Source organism: Micrasema longulum, unplaced genomic scaffold, assembly GCF_059751315.1.
Source record: "Micrasema longulum isolate JH-2025_06_02 unplaced genomic scaffold, ASM5975131v1 h1tg000014l, whole genome shotgun sequence".
NCBI lineage: Eukaryota > Metazoa > Arthropoda > Insecta > Trichoptera > Brachycentridae > Micrasema > Micrasema longulum.
This window is the reverse complement of record NW_028277222.1, coordinates 267,318-289,587: the sequence shown is the minus strand read 5'-3', so window position 1 is coordinate 289,587 and position 22,270 is coordinate 267,318. Positions and strand designations below refer to the sequence as shown.

Below are 22,270 nucleotides of genomic sequence, written 5' to 3'. Positions count from 1 at the left end.
TCAAGTAAATCGATGCACACCTTTCTTTAAATATTAAAACTTTACATGTAAAAATGTGTTCTACAATTTATTAACAGTGTGTGCCATTGTTTGACAAATATTTCATCCCCATTACTTTATTTGACGAGCGAGCTATAATTATTATTAGTGCTAACTAGCACTAACTGGGTACCAACATCTTGAAGTGGTCGTAAACTGTGATATAAATTAATGCATATTTTTGGCAAAGAAAAAACAACTGCCTGATTATGATCCTAGTGCTACATTATGACAGTTTTGGAGTGTAGTCAACCTTACTCACTTTCAAGTACGTAATTATCATTATGGATAACTTATATAGCGCCATTTTCGTAATATAATACCTCAAGGGCGCTTTACATAGTGATTCTATAGATAAACAAATCTAATTGAAGCTTTTAAATTTGTAATTTAATTAAAACAATTTATTTTGTTGTCATATGTTACGGATTTATTCAAATGATTTAGAGAACAAGTGGGTTTTAGTTTTTTCCGAAACATCACTTCACTCTCACAGCCTCGCACCTCTGCTAGGAGAGCATTCCATGCCATTGGGTCTACAACTGCAAATGCGCGTTCACTAAATTTAGTGCGCTGTTTGCGTAGAGGTATGATAACTTTTCTGCTCGCCGTAAACGTAGCTGATCTAAGCGTGAGACGCCTGTCAGCTAGTTCATCTGGGATGCATAGTTCCCTTAGATATTCCGGAGCAGAGCTGTGCAGTGATTTATACATAAGCCACTGTTGGCTAGTGTAGTTTGTATTCGATCAACTGTGGAAAACGTAGCCAGTGTAATTCCTCAAGTAGTGGAGTGATATGACTAAACTTAGAGATTCCGAAAATAAGTCTCGCTGCAGCATTCAATACAGACTGTAGGCGAGTCATAAATACGTACTTTTTACTAATTTAATTTTTTTAATGTTCGCGCGGTAGATGTCATACGCATTATCGCTCGATGTAGATAATACTTATTTACAAAAATAAACGTTGAACTACTGTGCCCACAAGTTTCGGGAAGATTACTTCATCCCGCGCGAGTCAAGTCCCTCCTATAACGTCCCCACCAATAACCTGGTACCTATCTCAATGTTATAGGGGGGTTTACTGCACAACTATTGTACGAAAGTATGACGAAATTAGTTACCGGCATCCTCTGGGAAGATCTCCGCTATGTGCAGCTTGTGAATGTTGGCCTCGCTGGAGTACTGGAAGTCCTTGGAAGGTTTGATCTCCTTGTTATTGTGAAGCCAGATCACATCAAATCTCTCTGCTCCCACAATTCTGGGAATGGGGAAAAATTGTATACAACATTAAACATGTAAATTTGAGAGGTTTCACGATCAGAAATTTGTAATATTGTGGTCCCGTGGCTAGTGTTGCGGACTCACGGATCAGAGGTCCGAGGTTCGAACCCTACTCCAACACAACTTGATTACCATGTTCCAATAGTGAGTTATTTACAACACGTTTACAAATGCCCTCCACAATTGAAATATTTGGGTAAATTTTGAACACGAAGATTTCATTTCATGTAAAAGAAAAAAAATACCCCTCTTTTTATGACCATATGACACACTTTTTTACTATGAAAATTCAACCAAAAATTGGGGTACGCCTATAGTCCCGATGCATCTTATCGTCCAAAACATTAATTTTCTTCTGAAAATTGAATCATTAAGTAGTTGTAAAGTACACAAGTTGAAAGTAAAATTTATATAAAAAAAAGTGGGAAGTTGTAATATGTAATCAAAACTAAAAAATACTACAATGTTTGATTATGTCCAAATGCTTGCAGACTGGCTGGATTTCCTCCCTAGGTAGTTTATATTTAAATTTATTTCAACAGAGAGGGAAAATTATAAAATTGGAAAATTGTTTTCAGGCGTTGCCTAGTAGGTGATTTGGTTCAGCCGGATGAATCTCACCCACGTGATAAAGGTTTCAGCTCTTTTACTTTACAAAAGTCAACAGATGGAAAAGTCGAGGAAATGTGGATGTTCAAACATGGGCAGAATGGTGAATGTTACAGAGTGTGTAAAGTGGCCACTTAAACTATTAAAAATCTATAACCTACTTCCACTATCTATTAAAGCAATTAGTAATGAGAAAATGTTTAAAAAGGCTATACAAAAATGGATAGTGGAGCTAGGTAGAAGTAAAATGGATTGTCTCATTCGCCCATACCAATGCTGAATCAACTGCTCCACAACTGTATAGCTTATGTTAGGTTTTTGTTGTTTTCATTGTGTGTTTTGTAATATAAATAATATAGATGTACATAAATACCTTGTTTTTAAAACTGTCTGAATATTTGTTAATTATGTTTGTTTTTTAAGTTAGTCTTCTTTGTTTATTCTCAAATGTAATTTTTAAAAAACTAAATTGTTAAGTGTCCTCGGCACGGGAAACCCCAGTGAGGTCACATTATATTTATTATTAATTATAGTTTGTAAGCGAAAAATATGAATAAATAAATAAAAAATAAATGAACAAGCCAATGACAGGTCATGAGCCCTGTAAATGCTTAGACTTCCATATTCCCTTCTCAAAAATTTTTTCCTCTGTTGAAATAAATTTAAATAAAAAATACTATTTTACTTCAAATAAAAATGCAGCTTTGTCAAGAAATCAATATATTATTTTATTTTTTTTTATCTTTGAAAGTCTGTGTTTCTTTATTTTCACTGCTTTAAAATAGTCTAGCTCGTGAGCATAACCCATGGGTTGTTCTAGAAAAATATAGAATGGCTCAATGGGAACACGAGGTTTCTGTTATGTATTTTGGCCAAGTTATTTTTTTCAAGTATCTCACTAATTTGAAACACTTAAAAGACATATATAGATAAAGATATGAAAATCATAGCAGGTACCTGTGGCCTTTGTTTTGGAATGTTCGCTTAAACACTTTCGGGGGCACAGAAGATAAAATTCTTTGACCAAAAGTCAATTTAAATTACGGGAAAACCTTGTAAGAGCACTCTGCTGAGATCTCCTCTTCTAGTTGTATGACCAGAAATGCGTCAAACGAAACATAATATGCGGTCTGGTCTACCCGCACACAATCTGTTTTGAATTGAGCGATAAATTTTACTAATGATAAACATCAATACATTTGGCACAAGATACCAAAGCAGAATCATTAACAAGAACACTCACCTGCAGGATAGAGTGATGGCCTCTCCGTCCTTCACTTCCTGTGACTGGACGTGGGAGACTATCCTGGGCGGCCGGTCTGTCAGCCCTCCTTTGCCCGAGGTACCGTTATCCATGGCTGGAATAAAAAAAGATAAATCCTTAGTATTTTGAACACTGTTACATAACAATTAATATTTCTAGATGGTACAGGGTTTGGAATTAGATTACAGTTTATACAATTTATAGTGATGAATATTACAATATAAAAATAGTGAAAAACATAAAAAAATAATGAAAGACGCACTGACAAACATAAGAAACATCAAGACAAGATCTGGACTGTTTATTTAGTGTTTGTTTACATCGTTGTAAACTTAAACCAAAAAACGTCCAGGTCTTGTTTTAAAGTGAACTGAAATTTAGAGAATAGAACAATGGACCGAGACATTGTCCTAGAGATAGAAATGGCAGACTGTATACCCTTCACGTGACAGTGGGACAAAAATTGATACATAAAGATACACACAGTGTTGGGGGGGGTAAGGCTGCGGAGATAGCTTGCCCGTCTATTTCTAGAACAATGCCTCGGTCCATTGTCCGATTCTCTAAATTTTTGTTCTCATTAAGACAACAGGCCCAAAGCTGGGACAAAACAGTACTGTCCTGTCCTCATGAGAGCTGGAACAGGAACAGTATTATCCTGTCTATTATATTGTCCTCGTGCGAACTCTGCTTAGTGTTGAAATAAAAGGAAATCAAGAAAAAAATGTGATAACGCCTTTGAGAAGGGAAAGAGTGAGTAGATTATTACTATTTTGGATATCACAGCAATAAATACAGTGTATTTTGAAGTACTTTAATGGGAGTTTAAGAATGAAAAGTTTAGGCGAATTTTGTTGTAGGGAGGGTGGGTAATTACAAACTAAGTACCTACCTACATGATAAAATGGTAAATTTTTACAACAATAATATTTGTAAAATTAAATGGTCCAAGTAAAATTCATCCTGATGAATGGTACAATGCATATACTAAACATGCATGTTCTGATGTAACTAATAGAGATAGGAATCTTAATTTGGTTAGTACAAAGCTTAATTTAGTTGGTACAAGACAACTACGACTTGATTAAAATACTTTAGCAAAGTTTAATTTGTCACCAGTTGAAAATCAATCTGATGTAAATATATCAGGAGCGTGCGGTGAAGTTTTCGCTTAGGGAAGCAGTCTAGGTACAAAATTTGTGCTAGGTAAAACTATAAAGCAATTTATGCCATACTCTCAGCATAAAAGAGTTATATATCGTGGGGATACTGGTTGGAAGAAATTGCCATTTGGCAATAGGCCCGCCAATGTACAGATAACATTATGTACAAAAAGTTAAATAAATAAATAAATATACTGGCAAAAAGCTTTAACTCTCAAATCCCTGTTTTGAGAAATCAAGCATTTAAGTTTTGTTCCAATTTTACTCTTTTAAATATAGTAAGATGTTAAGTGCTCATTTAAGAACATGTTTTAAATTTTGATGTTTCTTAATTTTATATTAAGTCAATATTAAGTTATTTAAAACTTTTTGCCTGAATAAAATACCGGGTATACGATTATTTATTTTCAAAACTACAGATACATGAAATTTAATATTAGTGTATTTTGCCAGTTTGTAGAGAGTTAAAAACTTTATAAAATTGCATCATTAAGTCAAATCCGCATATTTTCGAGTGAATATTTTTTGCCAGTATACCCACGATATCATGATAGTATATAATGCCATTGTGTCAACCGATTTAAGTGCTAAATTTGTTATAAAACCGTCACAATACATGGAAAATAAACCAGGATGTGTTTGTTAGAATTGTTTCCACAGATATTAAATATCTCTATTTGCGCACGCGCGGACTTGTAAAATTCTGTACTGAGAGGCCCCGCCCCGCCTTAAAGGAAATAAAGCACTTGCGCAGTTCCATAATCCAGAATCAGACAAAGCGCAGTGTATTTTATACTAGTTCGCGCATAACTGCGCAGTCGAAAGGTTGTGTCTGGGGTTGTCGCAATTTTTTTGAAGCTACTAATGAATGAACATCGGACCCATCTTCGATTAAAACAACAAACCAAAATATTTCTTGTAGTTAACAAGAAAATAGATACTGATTGTTAAGAGGCCAAATTTTTAGGGCAGCATTGATTCTATCCAATATATGGACGACCGCGCATGGTAAATATTTAGTTCTTTTTAAGTAGAATATAAAACAAATACATTCATAAAAGAGTCTAAAATTAGGAATTTGCATACAACTTTAAAGATGTCGAACTCTAACATAAGGACCCAGGTATTAAATAAAGACATAGTAAGCATTCAGATAGAGAATTCCTTACGTTTGATGGAGACTTTGCAGGTAGAATCGGCTGTCCCGACACTGTTCTTGGCGCGGCAGATATATTCTCCCTCGTCTTCAGGGAACACTTCATTTATTGCTAAACTGGCTACTCCATTCTTATACTTCAGGTCCATTATCTCTGAGGAAGCGAGAACCTGCGAAAGAAAACACATTACTATGGTTCGAATAGGTTTTCTAATTGAAAAAATTATAACATACAGCGCTACGTATCTGAGGACTTAGAAGCTGTATATAACGTAGTAGCCTAGACATCTCTGTGCAGAAATAAGAAAAGCCAGAAGGACATGATAGATTGAAATGAGGAAAAGAGGGAAGCGAATTCTTCATCGACTGAGATTTAATTGATTGGACATGATCAATTCGCTAAAATCATTACCAAAACCTTTAAAAAGTAGCTGTATTCTTTTGGAACCCACCAGACCTGTATTATTATGATGGATAACTTGCATAACGCCATTTTTAAAATAAAATACCTCAAGGGCGCTTTACAAAGTGATTCAATATTATTTAACTGATTTAAATTGACTCAAAATGTATAATGTAAGTTTTTAGTAAAATAATCTATTTTGTCATCACGTGCTACAGATTCATTCAAATGATTTAGAGAACAGGGCCTCGATTATGATGGGAAGATGAGGACGTTATACCTTCACCATGACGTCATAGTTGAAGATAAAATTCTTCCGACCGATTACGAAGATATACTACCGATACCCCCCACCATCAAGTTTTGAGGTGTCGGGTCTAGAATCTACACATTAAAAGTGCCAAAAATTTTGTTCCACCGAGCAATTTTTCCTTTAATTACGCTTGATTACAATTTTTAATCATTCTGAGGTTAGCACTTTTTTCTTAAAAGCCTATTAAAAATATCAGAGAAAAATTAGTAAATTCGGAAGTCGAATTAAACTCCGACATAACTGTCAGTTTGGTAAAATGAACGCCTTGATGCAAAAATAATGTCCCTAGATTCTGCCCTATTAACATATAAAAGTATCTAGGCGTAAGAAAGCTGCCGCTATAAAAAAATAATTAGTTATTTCATTTTTTCCATCTGTTTTACTATTATTCTGAGTGTACATATCTAGAGCTGGCCTTGTAATCGCTCAGTAGATAACTACAGACGATCGTTAAGCAAACCGTCTTGGTAATTGTCAAAAGTCATAAAAATCTTTTTTTCTTGAATTGGGATTTATTGGAGTGTAATAATCACTTTGAAGGGGGCACTTTTTATCGCAGAAGCTTATTTAAAATATGAATGAGAACTATTTGAAATGTTAGTGAAGTATGGAACGTGGACTAATTTTGCGGTCATTCATTGGTTTGTTTCGATCATGTGATGCCGAGATGACAAGTAGGTAAAACATACCGAAGTAGATACAGATAGTACAGAAGTTAAGTATATCGTCTCGATATGTACGGATGAAGATAGCGTTCATAATTGCGGCCCAGGTGGGTTGAAAGTTTTTTCCGAAATGTCACTTCACTCAAAATTTCGCACTTCTGCTAGGAGAGCATTTCATGCCATGACCCTGCAACTGCAAATGTGCGTTTAACAAATTTAGTGCGTCGGTTGTAGGTATAATGACTTTTCCGATCGCTGTAGATGTAGCTGTTCCCTAGAACGTAAGATGTCTGTCAGCTAGTTTATCTGGAATGCATAGTTCTTTTAGATATTCCGGACATACATAAGCCAACAGAGTTTGTATTCCATCCTCTGTGGAAAGTCAGTTCAACTTCCGAAGTAGTGAAGTGATGTGGCTGAATTTAGAGATACTAAAAATAAATCTCGTTGAGGTGTTTAATACAGACTGCAGGCGAATCATTTTATTCCAATTAGTAGATCCGACAGGACCTGCAAAAGAGCCTCAGACAGTATGGAAAAACTTCATTCAGTATCCATTGAGAGACGGGAAGGGACAAGACATAGTCCACGGATAGCTCTAATGCTTTAGTGATCTCTGGATTGCACACGGTGGAAGGATGCATTACTAGGAGGTTCCTACCTTGGTTCCCTTGAGCCACTGCACCTGAGGCTCAGGATCTCCTCGCACGGAGCAGCTCAACAGGAGTGGAGTTCCGTCCCGCACGCCCATGGTGGGCGGTAGGGCGCGGGCGAATTCTGGCTTGCACATGGTAGAGTCATCCGCGGGTACTGCAATTACACGCAACATGGATGCATTCATATTTTTCTCTTTTTTTCGGAGCACAAGATTAAAGGAGTGATGTTTTAATTATGCAACAAATAATAGAGTATTTGTGCCATGCAACATCACACAACAGGCAAGACTGACAACAGAGGGCGTTTTCAAAAATGCTATAAGAGAGATATTTCTTTTCTTAGCCAACAGCCTCTAAAATAACATGTGGCTATCCTTAAATCTGATGATTGTGAAATTATTATTTCCATTTGTAAATTCAGCTAAAATAAATCCTATGTAAGTTATACTAATCGCGTACCATTTAATAAACACACAAGTCACTAAAACTCTTAGGTTTTGTTAGCAAGACATCTAGTGACTTTACTAATATGTTCACAGTTAAAGCACTCTATTGCTACTTGTTCGTCCTCTTTTAGAATAGGCCTCCGTGATCTGGTCTCCCTTCTATGTAAGCTGGATAAATCATATTAAACTGGTGAAAATTGTCTGCTAAGAAAAGTAGCATGAATGATTGGCCTCGAGAGGGGAGACTACACTTACGGAGAAATGGAGTCAATGGTCAAAATCTCAAGTCTACAAAAACGTAGAAATAACATTGACTCCATATTTATGGTTAATTTACTAAATGGCCTAGTATATAGGGTATTCTTTAAACCCTGTCACATCCGAAACCACGATGATCAGTATGGGCAAGAAGACATATTAGCATATTAAAAAAAATAATTAGAATGAAGAAAATTTAAAAAAAAGAAATATTTAAAAAAACCAATGGTTGCTGACTTCTGCAGGGGAGAAGCGAGGGGGGCGTGGCCGCGTGGTTGATAGTGTATCAGACTCCCCACTCCCCCCTCCTCGTTTCTCCCATGCAGAAGTAAGCAACCGGTTGTTATATTTGATATTTTATTTTTGTAAATTTTATTCGTTCTAAAAATTATTTTAATGTGCCAATGTCTTCTTGCTCATACTGATCATCGTGGTTTCGGATATGACAGGGTTTAAGGAACACCCTGTATGTACCATCGTAACTGGAACAAGTGGCATTCAATGTTCTGATCCGTAGGTTGAGAAATAATAATGTGCCGTTACTTCATCAGCACAGCGCAAACTATAACTCGCATGGACCAATGTCCTGATTGTGTCGCATTGGAAACTCGAAACAAGATCTGGAATTTTTTGGTGCTAGTCTTTCTAGATTTAAACAATCACTGAGATAGACCAGATCTTGTCTTGAGGCAGTCTTTCTAGATTTAAACAATCACTGAGATAGACCAGATCTTGTCTTGAGGCAGAATTATTATTTATTTTTTCGTCCTTGCTTTAATTTTCTTCAGTTGTATTTTATTTCAATTGTACCTGTATACATTATAAACAAATGTATTTACCATTCTTAAATGGACTCAATAAGTCCATAAATAAAGAAATAAATATGGTGGGGTACTTACTAAAACTAGATAACTTTAAAATCAGTATTTTCGAGTTACCTATTAAAAACACATCATTTGGTCCATACAAAGACTGGTTACTTCGACGTTTAAATAATACTATTTAACTAAGAGTCAGTGTGTTATGGTGACAATAGTTTGTTCACTCACATATCAGTTCCTTTGTGGCGCTCCTGGAGCGGGAGCCAACCGAGTCGGCGTCCAAGTGTCGCGCGCCATATTTCTTCTTGGCGTCGGGCGCGGACATCCCATTGGACAGGGGGGGCGCAGCCTTGCTGGCCGGGCGGGGGTCCACAGTCACCTTGGTCCTGGTCACGACGGGCGGGGGCGCCGGCTTGAGCGGATGCTCGATGTACTTACGGTCGCCCGAGTACAGGAACTTGTGCGCGAGCTCGGCCTGTGCCTCTGATACTACCTCGCCTAGAAAGAAAACGTTATTTGCATTAATTGCTATGGAGAAACCGTAAACCTTTAGGAGATAAACGAGAATCATCCTCGACCACTTGGAAATATTAAGAATTTATATATTGTCGTTGGAAATTTTGTGATTCCAGAACAGACAAAATGCTGTACACCTTGATTATGTGTGTGTAGCAAAAAGTTTTCATATTATCATTATCATCATTTCCCTTTCTGCACCCAGTGATGCATAAGGCACTGAATTGGTAAAATATATGTGGTTTGTTAGTTAGTTTGATCATATATGTTGCATAAAGGTATTTTATTTGACACTTTATATACATATACATATAAGGGCGGGCATATTGCCTTAAGGCAATTTCTTCCTACCTACCCAAACCGTTCAGTTTAAGAAAATTGTAAATACATGGACATATTGAATCTTATAATTTTATACAAAAATTAAAAGCAAAGATTAACAAAAATAAATATATTTCTTAAAAAAGAAGGATAAAGGAACAATTTAAATATTTAGATAGTGACATTTTAATCTTGACTTAAATGTAAATAAAGAAGCGTCTCTAACATTAGTGGGTAGATTATTCCACAATCGAGCGGCTACCACTGTGAAAGAGGAGGCAAGAAAATTAGAGCGATGACTGGGTATTAAAAGGGTTCTCTCGTTACTAGAACGAAGAGATAGTCCGTGTTGTGAAAGAGGTTGAATGAGCTCTCTCAGATAAACAGGTAAGGTCCAGGAACAATAACATATCGTAGTTAAAAATTTAAAAACCAATATTTCACATCCACCTACCAGGAATCGAACCCAGAGCCTTGAGAATGGTAGGCGTACGCGTCAACCACTACACAACGAGGCGGACTTTATTCTCACTTGATTTCCTTATTCAAGAGTTTTACCTGAGAGTAACCATCGAATTAAAACAAACGTCCAGGGTTTTATTCCACTCAGAATTCATATAAATCGGGTTGTGGTCCTGTGGCTAGTGTCTCGGACCAAAGGTCTGTGGTTCGAATCCCACTCTACCCCAACTTGATTCCATTTTCTAATAGCGAGTTATTTACAACTCGTTGAAAATGGCCCTCAAAATGAAATCTTTGGGTAAATCAGCAAATATTTCTTTATGATTAAAAAAATAAATAAATTATTCTTCAATATGCCTAGACACAGAGTATCATTACAGAAAAGATCCGATGCCGTATTACTCTGTCTTTCACTACAGACCTTGTTACATTCCAACAAGAAACATTGTGAGTAGTCCATCTTCAAGTATTTGGTCATACCATGTCTTTCTGTATCCGTCAACGTTTGAATTGTAAACATTTTAAGCCATTTTTACGCTGTTAGTTTGCGATACATGTCAAAACCAACGCAGAACTCACGGATACACGGATAATGCACGGATCTCGACATTTCCTCACCCATCGTGCATGGTTTTACCACACATTCACCCGAGAGTAGATTTAAAATGTAAATATATAATATCTAATTTTCAACATACCTAGAGTAAACGGCTCAAATGAAAGCTTAGTGATAAATGCATAAACTATAAAACAGTTATGAGTTGTGAGTTGTGACATACCTTCAACAATGACGACACAGCTGGTCTCATCAGTGCCGTGCTTGTTGGTGGCCACGCAGCTATACTTGCCGCTGTCCTCCGGCTTGCAGTCCACAATCTCCATAGTGATGACTCCGTCAGAGTGGGAAATGCTATACTCGTGCCTAGAGAGCTCGCGTCTGTCTTTGAACCTGGAAAGAGATATTTAGGAATCGATGAGATGCAACCTCTTGGTAATTTGTGCAAGCAAATAAAATTATACCCAGAATTTATACATATGCCTTTCTTACTTCATCAATTTGGCTGTTTGCTGATGCCACTAAAATTCTCAAACAGATTGACAGCCCTTCCGATTGTTTACTATTACAATCTGATTTACCTGTCATTTAGCACCTGGTGCTCATCCAATATTCTACATCTCAACTTGAGTAAGTGCCTTTATGTGCTTTAAGTGCCTTTATCATAACCTTTATGAGATTTTTACGTCTGGAAAATCCAATTATATCAATCAAATATTATCATCTGTGTCTAGTATACAAGATTTAGGTATTATACTTGACACTTAACTTTCTTTTACAATTCATATTAAACATGTTATCAATAAATCCTTAAAACTCCTTGGATTTATTAACAGACTGACACAGACTGGCACATATGAATTCAAAAATATCAATACCCTTAAAACTCTCTTCTGTTCCCTAGTTCGCCCGCACCTAGAGTATTCTAGTCCTATTAATAATTCTCAACTCACTCTTTGATGCGCCTGAACTACTGAGCTCAATAAAATATCCCAACTAGAAACCTCAGACAAAACTTATTCTTTCATACCGATAACCATAGAACTAACTATGATTTTCATTCCCCTATGCCCAGAATTCTTAGGTCTGCCAACAAACATACCAGTCTTGATTCTTTGATAACAAGTTGTCTTCTTTCAAACGATAACTGAATCAAATTCAATTGTAAACACCCCTCTCCCGCTTCCACTCCCACAAAGTCTACCATATACCATTGGGTCTTACTACTTTTTTAATAATAATTTTCTATGTCCTTAAAAATGCAGATTGGGCGTATATATGAATAAATAAATATCGAGGAGAGAGAAACTTTATCTTCTTCTTTATCAACGTCCACTCCTAAATGAAGCATGTGGACATCACCAGACCCCTCCCGGAGACACTATTTGCTGAATAAAGCAAAAAGATTGTCACTGACCATCTTCCAGCGCGTTTGTGGGAGCGCGTAGTTGTGGAAAGGCAACATGGATTGAAGCTCTCCTGAGGCATTTGCAGTACGTTTCAAAGCCAGGTCTACCACGGCACTTTCAAATTGCTCATTATGGGAGGCGGCTGCGTCCGTTCTCAGACTTCAATGTTCGATATGGAATCGAACCACCTTAATTACCACCAATATACTTAGTCAATTTTTTCCAGGAGACAGTAAAAATTGTTTGTAAAATCAAATCTAACATATTATTTACTCCGATCTGCGGTACTATTCTGAAGACAGAATGCTTGCGTATCGTATGGTTAGGGAACATCCAATAAGAGTTTGAAATTCCCTAATATGAAAGTATATTTTTTGCTAAAATTGTAGATTGGCGGTAATGCACTCCAACTGATGATATATAATTCATCTATAAAAAAATTTATTACAAAGATTTTGATACATATACTAAAAAAAAAACTGTTATCACTGAAATTATTCGTACCTAGAAGGTAAGATTCATTATGGTGTTGATTTCTGGAAGCTTTGCATAACCTATGCATGTAGGACCTTGACTCTTCCTTATTGGAATAAAAGCATCACAAGTGTGCAGGCCAGAAGGAGCATTGCCTCGCTTATAATGGCCTTTAAAATTGTGAACGGGTTAATTTACAATCCCAAAATTTTGGAGCGCATAAAATTATATGTGCCGAGCAACTATTTAAGAGCTAGGCAACACAGACCATTTGTTCTTCCAGAATGCAGGACAAATTTACCGTTGTTGATGCCTGTGGGTAGAATGATCGGTCTGTTAAACAGCCTACCGAAAGAGGTGGATCTTTTCCATGCTGGGATTGGCAGCTTTAGACTCTTCCTATCAAACTATGTATCATAATGTGTATTCTATGTTTACTATTTTTTATGGACCTTAATAATCAATTGTGCTTTTTTAAATCATATTTTTGTAGATACCTAATTATATCATTTAAGTACATTGTAATTGGCAGAGCTTTAAAATACAATGCATTAAAATAAATAAGTTATTAAATTAAAATTGATTGAAAGAAAAATATTAAGGAAGATATTTGGTGCTGTCAACCAAAACGGAGTGTAGAGGAGACGGCTTAATCATGAATTAGAGGCACTGTATGGCGAACCCAACATTGCGCAATTTATCAAAATAAGAATATTACAGTGGCTGGGCCATGTGCACAGAATGAATGATAACCACTCCCAAAGGCAGACGAAGCAGAGGCAGACCAAAATTAAGATGGCTGGATAATGTGGAAAGTGACATTAGAACGATTGGCCTGATGAACTGGAGAAAAGCCGCAGGGTGCAGGGAGGAATGGAGACATATTCTGGAGGAGGCCAGGGCCCACGACGGGCTGTAGCGCTACTGATGATGATGACGATTAAATAAAAATTAGGACCAACCATTTGACTGTCGGTGTGGGCTTGCCGGAGAGACAGCACAGCAGCTTGCAGGTGTCCCGCGCCTGCATGACTCTGGGCCGGAGCAGGAAGGTGAAGGAGGGCGCAGCCTCGCTCTCCTCCTGCCAGAAGGTGTAGGGCAGAGCCTCGCGGCGGCGGGGCTCGTCCGCCAGGCGGGGGATGGTCGGCAGCTTGGGGACGGCTTCAGAAGAAAGGAACCGTGAATAGACAGTTAACCATGTATGTATGTTCAAACGAACGCTAGCTAGGCGATTATATTTTTTTCTTAATAAATCGAATGATAATGTTTGATTTTCTAATTGCTGGCAATCTTCTCTATAGCGTGTACTTTTGTCCGCTAGATTGCAATTCACAATCCTGCCTAAAACAGCATTCACATTTTGACAGTTTGGCTCTTGTTAAAGCAGCTGATTCCTTCTGTTATTCCTTACATTATTTAAGGTTAAATTCAAATTGGCTTGTGACATAATTTGTTTTAATTTATGTATGTTATCATAGTTTTTTACTATGTATTTTGTTTTTACTACATATTTGACTGAATTTCGAATATTTTTTTCTATGTTTTTTACTATGTTTTTACTACATTTTTTACTATGTTTTTCACTATGTCCACTACTTTTATTATTGTTTCTATACATTGATTACTGTCAATTTTTACTGTTTTAGAATTGGGTAAATAACCCTAGTAAGATAGTCAAAGCAACTTTGTATAAATTATAAATTTGTTAATATGATAATAATAATAAATAAATAATAACTGTAATTTTTTATTTAATAAAATGGATTTTAGTTTGTATTTGCAAATAGTATTTATTTCTCATAATTATTTTAAAAAAGCACCCTTTGAAATCTAATGTTTGTTGAAAATAAACATAGCTAATAACTTCTAAACTAAAGAGAGAAAAGAAAACAAATGTAAATTTGCAAATAACTATTATATGAAACATTTTTTACAACCGTCAGATTTAATTCAGGTTTCAGAGAGTCAAAAATCTGCATCGTTTCCACAGAATTTTTCGTCCAATCGGAAGCGAAATATTTTTTAAAAATAAGGAAGATATGATATGAGTGGATCCTATGAGAAAAAAAGTATTCGCAAACGTTTTAGCCGACGATACGTAATCAAAAAACGAAATTGTTCGGTACTCACGTTGGACATTCAGGAAGACCACCTCTTCGCGGAAGCCGTAATGGTTCTCCGCTCGGATGATGTACTCTCCCCTGTCCTGCAGACGCGCCCTGTTGATGATGAAGTAATAGTCGTCTCCGGCATACCTGCAAAAGGGCAAGAATTAGTACTTGCACGCTAAACCGGGAGCATTGTTCTGCAGTACATTCACATCGTCTCTACCATGAAGAAATGAACTACAAAGGAACGTGGTCTATAAAGAGACAGAAGTCAGTCAGCCCAACAAGTTCAGTTTACTTCAGTCCCGCTCGATGAAGTCACTGAATTCTAGCATGTAGTTCAAGTGCAGTTACTTCAACTCCTAATCGCCGTAACACTTGTGCGACATAATTCATTACTTATTCGCCATGTAATAAATAAACATCAAACAGCAACCTTGTGTCTTCTGTCAATCTCTAACTGGGGTAGGAACTCCAACCCTCTCAACAACCTAAATTCTACAAATCTGTAATACCTAATTAATAATACAGACCTCAAAATGCAATCATCAACCGGAGCGAGCAAACGTCACCTCTCGGCATGGCGGGGAAGCAGTGAAGGGAGAATTTCGGCTCTCGTAAAACACCACTGAAATGTGTTCTACTCTACCTATTTGTAATTATTTTCTGTTGTCGGATAATTAAAATAAATAAATAAAATTACGGTGGTTACCTCTTCATGAACTTGACGCTCTGCCTCAATTCCTGGTTGTTGTGCGACCACATGACTGTCGGAGTGGCCACAGCGATAATTCTGCAGTAAAGCTTGACGGATTGTCCTTCGAAGCAGAAGGCAGACTGTGGCTTGATCACGAACCGTGGCGCCGCCTGCCTGCGATCTGTGAAATAAAAAATATACGTCATTACACAAGAATAAGCATTTTGAGTATGTCCTAATTTTTATTTTATTACAATAGAGATTGAGATACTTTATAAAAGAGGATGGTATATTATAACAGTATTACCTCGATATAATGAATTTCAGGGGTTTTGAAAAATTCGGTATATCGAGTGATTTGTTATATTAAGGTTCATTATCGAGGTTTGGATGGCTATAAGCCCGTTATATTGATGTTCACTCTCTTATTTGTTGACCTCATATAAAAAATTCCATGGATGGTAATTTCAGTTTTTTTCTTTGTTGGGTCAAGTCTTCCAACACTTTTGATGATTTTGGGTTTAATCTAAACAGTCATTTGACAGCCATCAGTACTAGACGATACGTACAACGCACGTATAGTAAAAAAATAAACAAAAATTATTGCGTCAGGTCTCAACAATATGTACAATGAACCTGACTAAACACGACTGAAAAGGAACAGGAGGAGGATTGGCGAAGAGCTCGCAAAGATTCATATCAAGACACGTTCATTCGTTGTATTAAGTTTCATTACATCGAGGTTTCACTGCAGCAATGAAAACATTGTATTTCGTAACAAACAATGAATGGAAGAAGTAAAAAATTATGCAAATTATGAAAATGCCCCAAGCCTGAAACGCCTTTCGTATGTAGAGAGACTGGAAACTCTTGGTCTCGCAATGCTGCAGAAACGGCGAGAAAGGGGTGCCTTGATAAAAGCATATAGGATACTTAACAGTCACTAAAGCTGCCTAAATTTGGATCCCATGTTCAAGTTTAAACAAGATGCTCAACTTCGAAGCCATAGTCTCAGGCTGGAGAAAACCAGATTCAATCAATCAAAATCAGATGGTCGCCTAGAATCCCGAAGTGGAGGCATTAGAACAACAAAATCAGGGGCTTAAGAAGACAACAAAAAAGGTGGGCAGATGACATTGTCCAGTTTGCGAGTTGTAGATGGCTGCAGATAGCCTAAGACAAGAAAATATTGGAAGAAGAGGTCCAGCAGTGGAACAAATGCGGCTAAGCAAGAGCTTAGTAAGTAAAATGGCTACTTAAACCCGCCACTGACAGATTATAACCCTAAGCTAAAAGCCAAAATAGTTCATCAATGTAGAGGAAAAATGGGGTTGAACACAACGGCAGGAAAGAAAAGTTTCAATATTTGTTTCTTACCGAACGTGCCGTCGTAGATCTTCCATTTCTCGACGAGCAGCTTGCGCAGGGACGAGTACTGGCTGAGGTGTCCGATGGGCAGCACACAGTCGGCCCAGCGCTCGTATCGTGCGCGGATGCTGTCGCGCATGGCTTCGTAGCGGGAGGATTCCATGAGCTTGGTGCGGGAAGCTGCGTCCCCAGTTAGCCAGTTGTGGAGGAGACACTCATGAGCTGTCATGCGCTTCCTAGAAAGGGAGAAAGATTGAGAAATATTAAACGGTGACTGTGTTATATTTGACCAGATGACTGGAGTTCTTTAAGAATTTTTCAACTTCAAGGGCGGTTTACAAAGTAATTCAGTGAGTATTGATTTCAAGTTGCCAGGGTGGTATTCTAAACCGCTCTCGTGGCTGTAGAAAACACTTTTACTTTGTCGACCACGAGAGCGTTTGGAATACCAGCCCAGGTGTGAAATGAATAAATTCAGAGATTCCAAAAATAAGTATCGATGCTGCATTTAATACAGACTATAAAGGCGAATCATTTCATTCATTGGTAGACTGTATATTTGTTTGAATTGTGTTTGTGATATTCTATGGTCGGTTTGTGATGTGTTGTTGGGATTATGTGTGCTATTCCATTGTTTCATGTGTTGCGTTTGAGTGATTTTTGCATTCAAACTGAATGCTGTATTTTTACTGTAATTAATGGAAGGAATAAAAAACTCACTCTTTGCTCTTGATCAGGAGCCTCTTGATGAAGTCTCTAGCGTCCTCTGATACGTTTGTGAACGCCTCTTCATCGAACTCCCAGTCGCAAGCTTTCACATTCTTCAGAGTCTCTATGTCATTATTGCCGGCAAACGGTGATAGGCCAGATAACCTAGGAATAAATCAAATTACTAGTAAAAAATCAAGTGTGTGTGTATATAAATAAATGTTGAATTCATTTCATTTCCAGTATTGACTACATTTTATCACAACTATACATTTAAAATTTTAGATTATAGTAAAATAAATCAAATATTAAAGAAGAGACATTCTATGACTAGACCTTATAATATTTCTTATATAACTCTAATTAATAGCTCAAAAAAATATCTTTCAGTTGACCAAAAATCAGAAGAGTCAAAAATTTGTACTAAAAAACAAAATATATATCAAGACACATACACGAAAAAACCCAATTGATCAAAAATAACAACTCTTTTTAATGGGGAGTTACCTCCCCAAGGAACGTCCTGAGAAGAGTGAAGCAAAAGACCATGATCAGAATGGTAAATAAAATTCTCAGCAAGATATTTTGGAGCGCAAGGGTTGTGAAGAATATTAGTGAGAGAGATTGAAAGTTTATGCGCCGATAAAATCGAAACCACTTAAGTTTGGAGCAAAAGGGTGATACATGGTCATACTTTTGAGATAAAAAATGAAGCTGATGATTTAGTTCTGCAAACGCTCCAGAAGATCTATGGCGACAAGATAGCAAATATTAGCATAGCACAGAGAAGACAATAGACTGGATTGGGACAGATTTTTATTTGTTGTGGTTGGAAGGAAATTCTGAGGTCTAATCCAGTGAACGGATGGTCCAATAAAACTTCTTCCCAACCTAAGTAATCTATTGTTGCCACAATCAAGTGTTGGTCCAATATATGTGCTATTCATATTGTTAATATACCCGCCCTTATAAGGTATGTATACAAAGTGTTTAAATAAATAAAAGTAACTTACAGCACATAGGCCAGCACTCCCACAGCCCACATGTCCGTGTAGAACCCAACTGGTTCCCTCTCTACTATCTCCGGAGCGGCAAACTCGGCAGTGCCCGTGGAGATCTTGACCACTTCGTTGGGGTCCAGTTTGGTGGCGAGACCGAAGTCAATTAGCTGGAAAGGAAATGTACATGATTAAATTAATGCATTTTGTATGCTTATACAATAAAAATCCAGCTTTATTTGTGGTCACGCGCTTCATAATTTTCGTCAAATGAAAATTTTTACAGTCATGTCAATTATTTATTTGACAAATTGTAGTCTGCATTATTTTACGGGCTGTTTAACCCATTATGTAATGCAGACTCTAATTAAGTTGAGAAGTCAGAAGTTAATAAATAGATAACAGATAGCTGCTAAATTGGCGATATGTATAGACAAATAGATCCATATATAATGATTATGATAAAATTATAAATAAACTTATCAATGAAACTTCTTGGTTATTGTTACTTTGAATTATTTTGACCATCGAGCGCTTTCACCTAAGTAGGCATCTTCAAGACTGGTGAATTGTTTACAACATTTACAGTTTTTATACTATTCTTAACATATTTTGGAGATAAGATCAAATAAGTATTTTAACAGGGAAGAGAAAGGGGAGCGGGAAATGTTGTAAACAATCACCAGTCTTGAAGATGCCTACTTAGGCGAAAGCGCTCGTTGGTCAAAATAATTAAAAGTAAAACTAAACCAAGAAGTTTCATTGATAAGTTTATTTATAATTTTATCATAATCATTAACTATGGAGTTTTATCAAGAAATATCAACAAAAAACATCAATAGATCCATATATTATCCCCAGAAGCCGTATTCAGCAACCGATTTGCCATATTAATGGGTGAATTCTGACTTGCATTTGTACGGCTTCCGGGTGTGTAAATAATATAGACACACAAAATTAAATCAGCAGAAAATAAATAAATAACAAAGGAAAATTAAACAAGAAATTTTAGCAAAGGTATGCAGCAAATTAACAATAAATAAAGAGTTTAAATATAAACAGTATTGAAGTAACAGAAGCAATGTATCATAGCATAAACAGTAAAACAAGTATAACACTTAGTACGTTTTTATAATTTAGAAAAGAAGTGATTAAAAAGTATTGATTTTAATTTGTATAAAGATGAATGAAATAAATCTAACTTTCCATGTATGTTTGTTAACATGTGGAGCCGTGGAATAGATGAGTATTTGGCATAGTTTGAACTATGCAAATCAACAAAAAAAGTAGTATTTTGTCTCGTCCCACGCTGTCTCGCATAAAAATTCACACAATTTAAAAGTTTGGGACTGTCAAGAACATTATTTAATAACTTGAAAAGCACCACTAAATCTGATTACTAATTAACCCTCTATCACTAATACATATTAATTTTAACTCCTTTAATTGGAATGTTTAATTTGAAATTCATGAATCGTAAAAACTTGTGTCGGCTCGGTACTGACCTTGACGTTGCTGCTGGTTCTCGTCTGGCACATGATGTTCTCCGGCTTGATGTCCAGGTGGATGATGTTCTGCTCGTGCATGTGCCGCACGGCCTCGCACACCTGGCGCATGTAGTTGATGACCTCCGCTTCCGACATCTGGTAGCCGGGCGCCGTGATGCGCTCGAACAGCTCGCCTCCCGACAGGCTGGAAGACACGACAACCATTAGACATTGCAGTGAAAAAGATGGCGGCTAAACTTTGTAAATAATGAAGAAAAAAACCCAACGATAAAGTAATTTTTAGTGACTCATTTGAGGGTACCAACATCAGGGTTTGAAGGATTGTATGCCAGTGGTGGTATTCTGGATCTTCTCTACCCCAAAGAGTGATTACTTTCAAGATTTTTATTTTTTTGATGCGAAGACACTTTGCTTCATATAATGGCCTCACTGATGATTGAGCGTCAAATAATGTATTAAACTGCTTCAAAAATGGAAATAAAACTAATACGGTTTGGTCACTTCATCCTAACGAAGTGTTTTGGGTAATGCTTAAGGTTGCAATAATGTTCTAAATGAAAATCATCACAATGTTTTGAGCATGTCCAAATGCTTGCAGACTGGCTGGATTTCCTCCCTAGGGAGTTGTTCATGTTTAAATTTGTTGTAACAGAGAGGGAAAACTTTTTTGAGAAGGGAATATGGAAGTCTTGGCATTTACAGGGTTTATGACCTGTCATCGGCTGATTTAAGTGGCCACTTTACACACTGTGTAACATTCACCATTCTGTTCTGTGTTTATTAACTGAATACTCACAATTCAAAGATGAGCACCATTTCGTCGTCATCTTCGTAGGCGTCGTGGAGGTTGATGAGCTTGCGGTGGTGCAGCTGGTTCATGATGTCGATCTCCTTGCGGATGAGCTCGCGCTCCATGGCTCCCCGGCACGGGATGAACTTGGCGGCGAACACGTTGCCCGTGCGGCGCTCGCGGCAGCGGTGCACCACGCCGAACGCGCCCGTGCCTGCGGGCGAACACGGAACTTCTCATCAAGTCGAGTCTTGACTCACACCCTCGCGTCCTACAGACCGAGTGCTTTCCTAATCTAACCGCATACTCACGGCACCGTATGAACTACGCATTCACTGCAGCAATAAACCTTACATAGCCTTAAAACGATAACATAACATACTCTTTCACCGCAGTAACAAACTTAGCCAATATGGCTATGTTTACTGCATCTCATAAACTACAAATTCGGCGTAGTAACAAACTTAGCCACTATGGCCATGTTTACTACATCTCATAAACTACACATTCAGAGCAGTAACAAACTGAGTCACTATGGACAATATACTACGCTCTAGCCCACATGTTTAAAGCATCTCATAAACTACACATTCGGCACAGTAACAAACTTAACCACTATGGCCATGTTTACTGCAACTCATAAACTACACATTCAGCGCAGTAACAAACTTAGCCACTATGGACAATATATTACGCTCTAAACCCACATGTATACGGAATCTCATAAACTACACATTCACCGCAGTAACAAACCTAATGTAACCTAACATATCATAATAAACTACACATTCACCGCAGTAACAAACCTTATACAATCTAACATATTCTAATGAACTACACATTCACGAAAAGAAAAAGATGTCATAAAAGCGATGAAACCAGTCATTGGTTATTCAAAATTTTGGGTCAAAGTATCATTCATCGTTTATTTCTATAATAAATTTCAATTAACCTCCACCAATAATTTTCAAACAGGATTTTTTTAAAATGGCAACTTGCTTTTTTGAATATTCAAAAGTACCTAATTTCAAAATAAATCTATTGGTTTACCAAGAACTCTACACTGGTAACAGAAATATTGTTGTAGTTATAAAATAAGCAGTAACTTTTATGTTGATTATGTGTTAATGATTTATTTTATTATTTGACGGAATCAATTGACATTTTGACTGAAATAGTAACTTTATTTCTAGAATCCTTTCACACAGATAGAAAAATAAACTCAAAATAGCCTGTTTCGTAAATATAATATTCATACTTCAAACTTCTGTCAGTTAA

General features: G+C 36.9%; 2 protein-coding genes across 2 annotated transcripts in view; both read right to left on the bottom strand.

The window, feature by feature from the left end:
* Positions 1–11,161: 11,161 nt before the first annotated feature.
* LOC148285681 (uncharacterized) lies at positions 11,162–17,166 on the bottom strand. The gene is made up of 5 exons (XM_088239149.1): positions 16,998–17,166; positions 15,636–15,801; positions 14,946–15,070; positions 13,778–13,976; positions 11,162–11,325 (listed from the first exon to the last, which is right to left on the bottom strand). The coding sequence occupies exons 1-5, from the start codon at positions 17,021–17,023 to the stop codon at positions 11,299–11,301; spliced, it is 543 nt and encodes a 180-aa protein (XP_088095275.1). The 5' UTR covers positions 17,024–17,166; the 3' UTR covers positions 11,162–11,298.
* Positions 17,167–18,705: 1,539 nt separating this feature from the next.
* Positions 18,706–22,270, bottom strand: part of LOC148285679 (twitchin-like) — a 263,782-nt gene continuing 260,217 nt past the window's right edge. Inside the window, 3 exon segments of the mRNA XM_088239054.1 lie at positions 18,706–18,864; positions 20,200–20,386; positions 20,999–21,206. Coding sequence (XP_088095180.1) covers positions 18,706–18,864; positions 20,200–20,386; positions 20,999–21,206 — 554 coding nt within the window.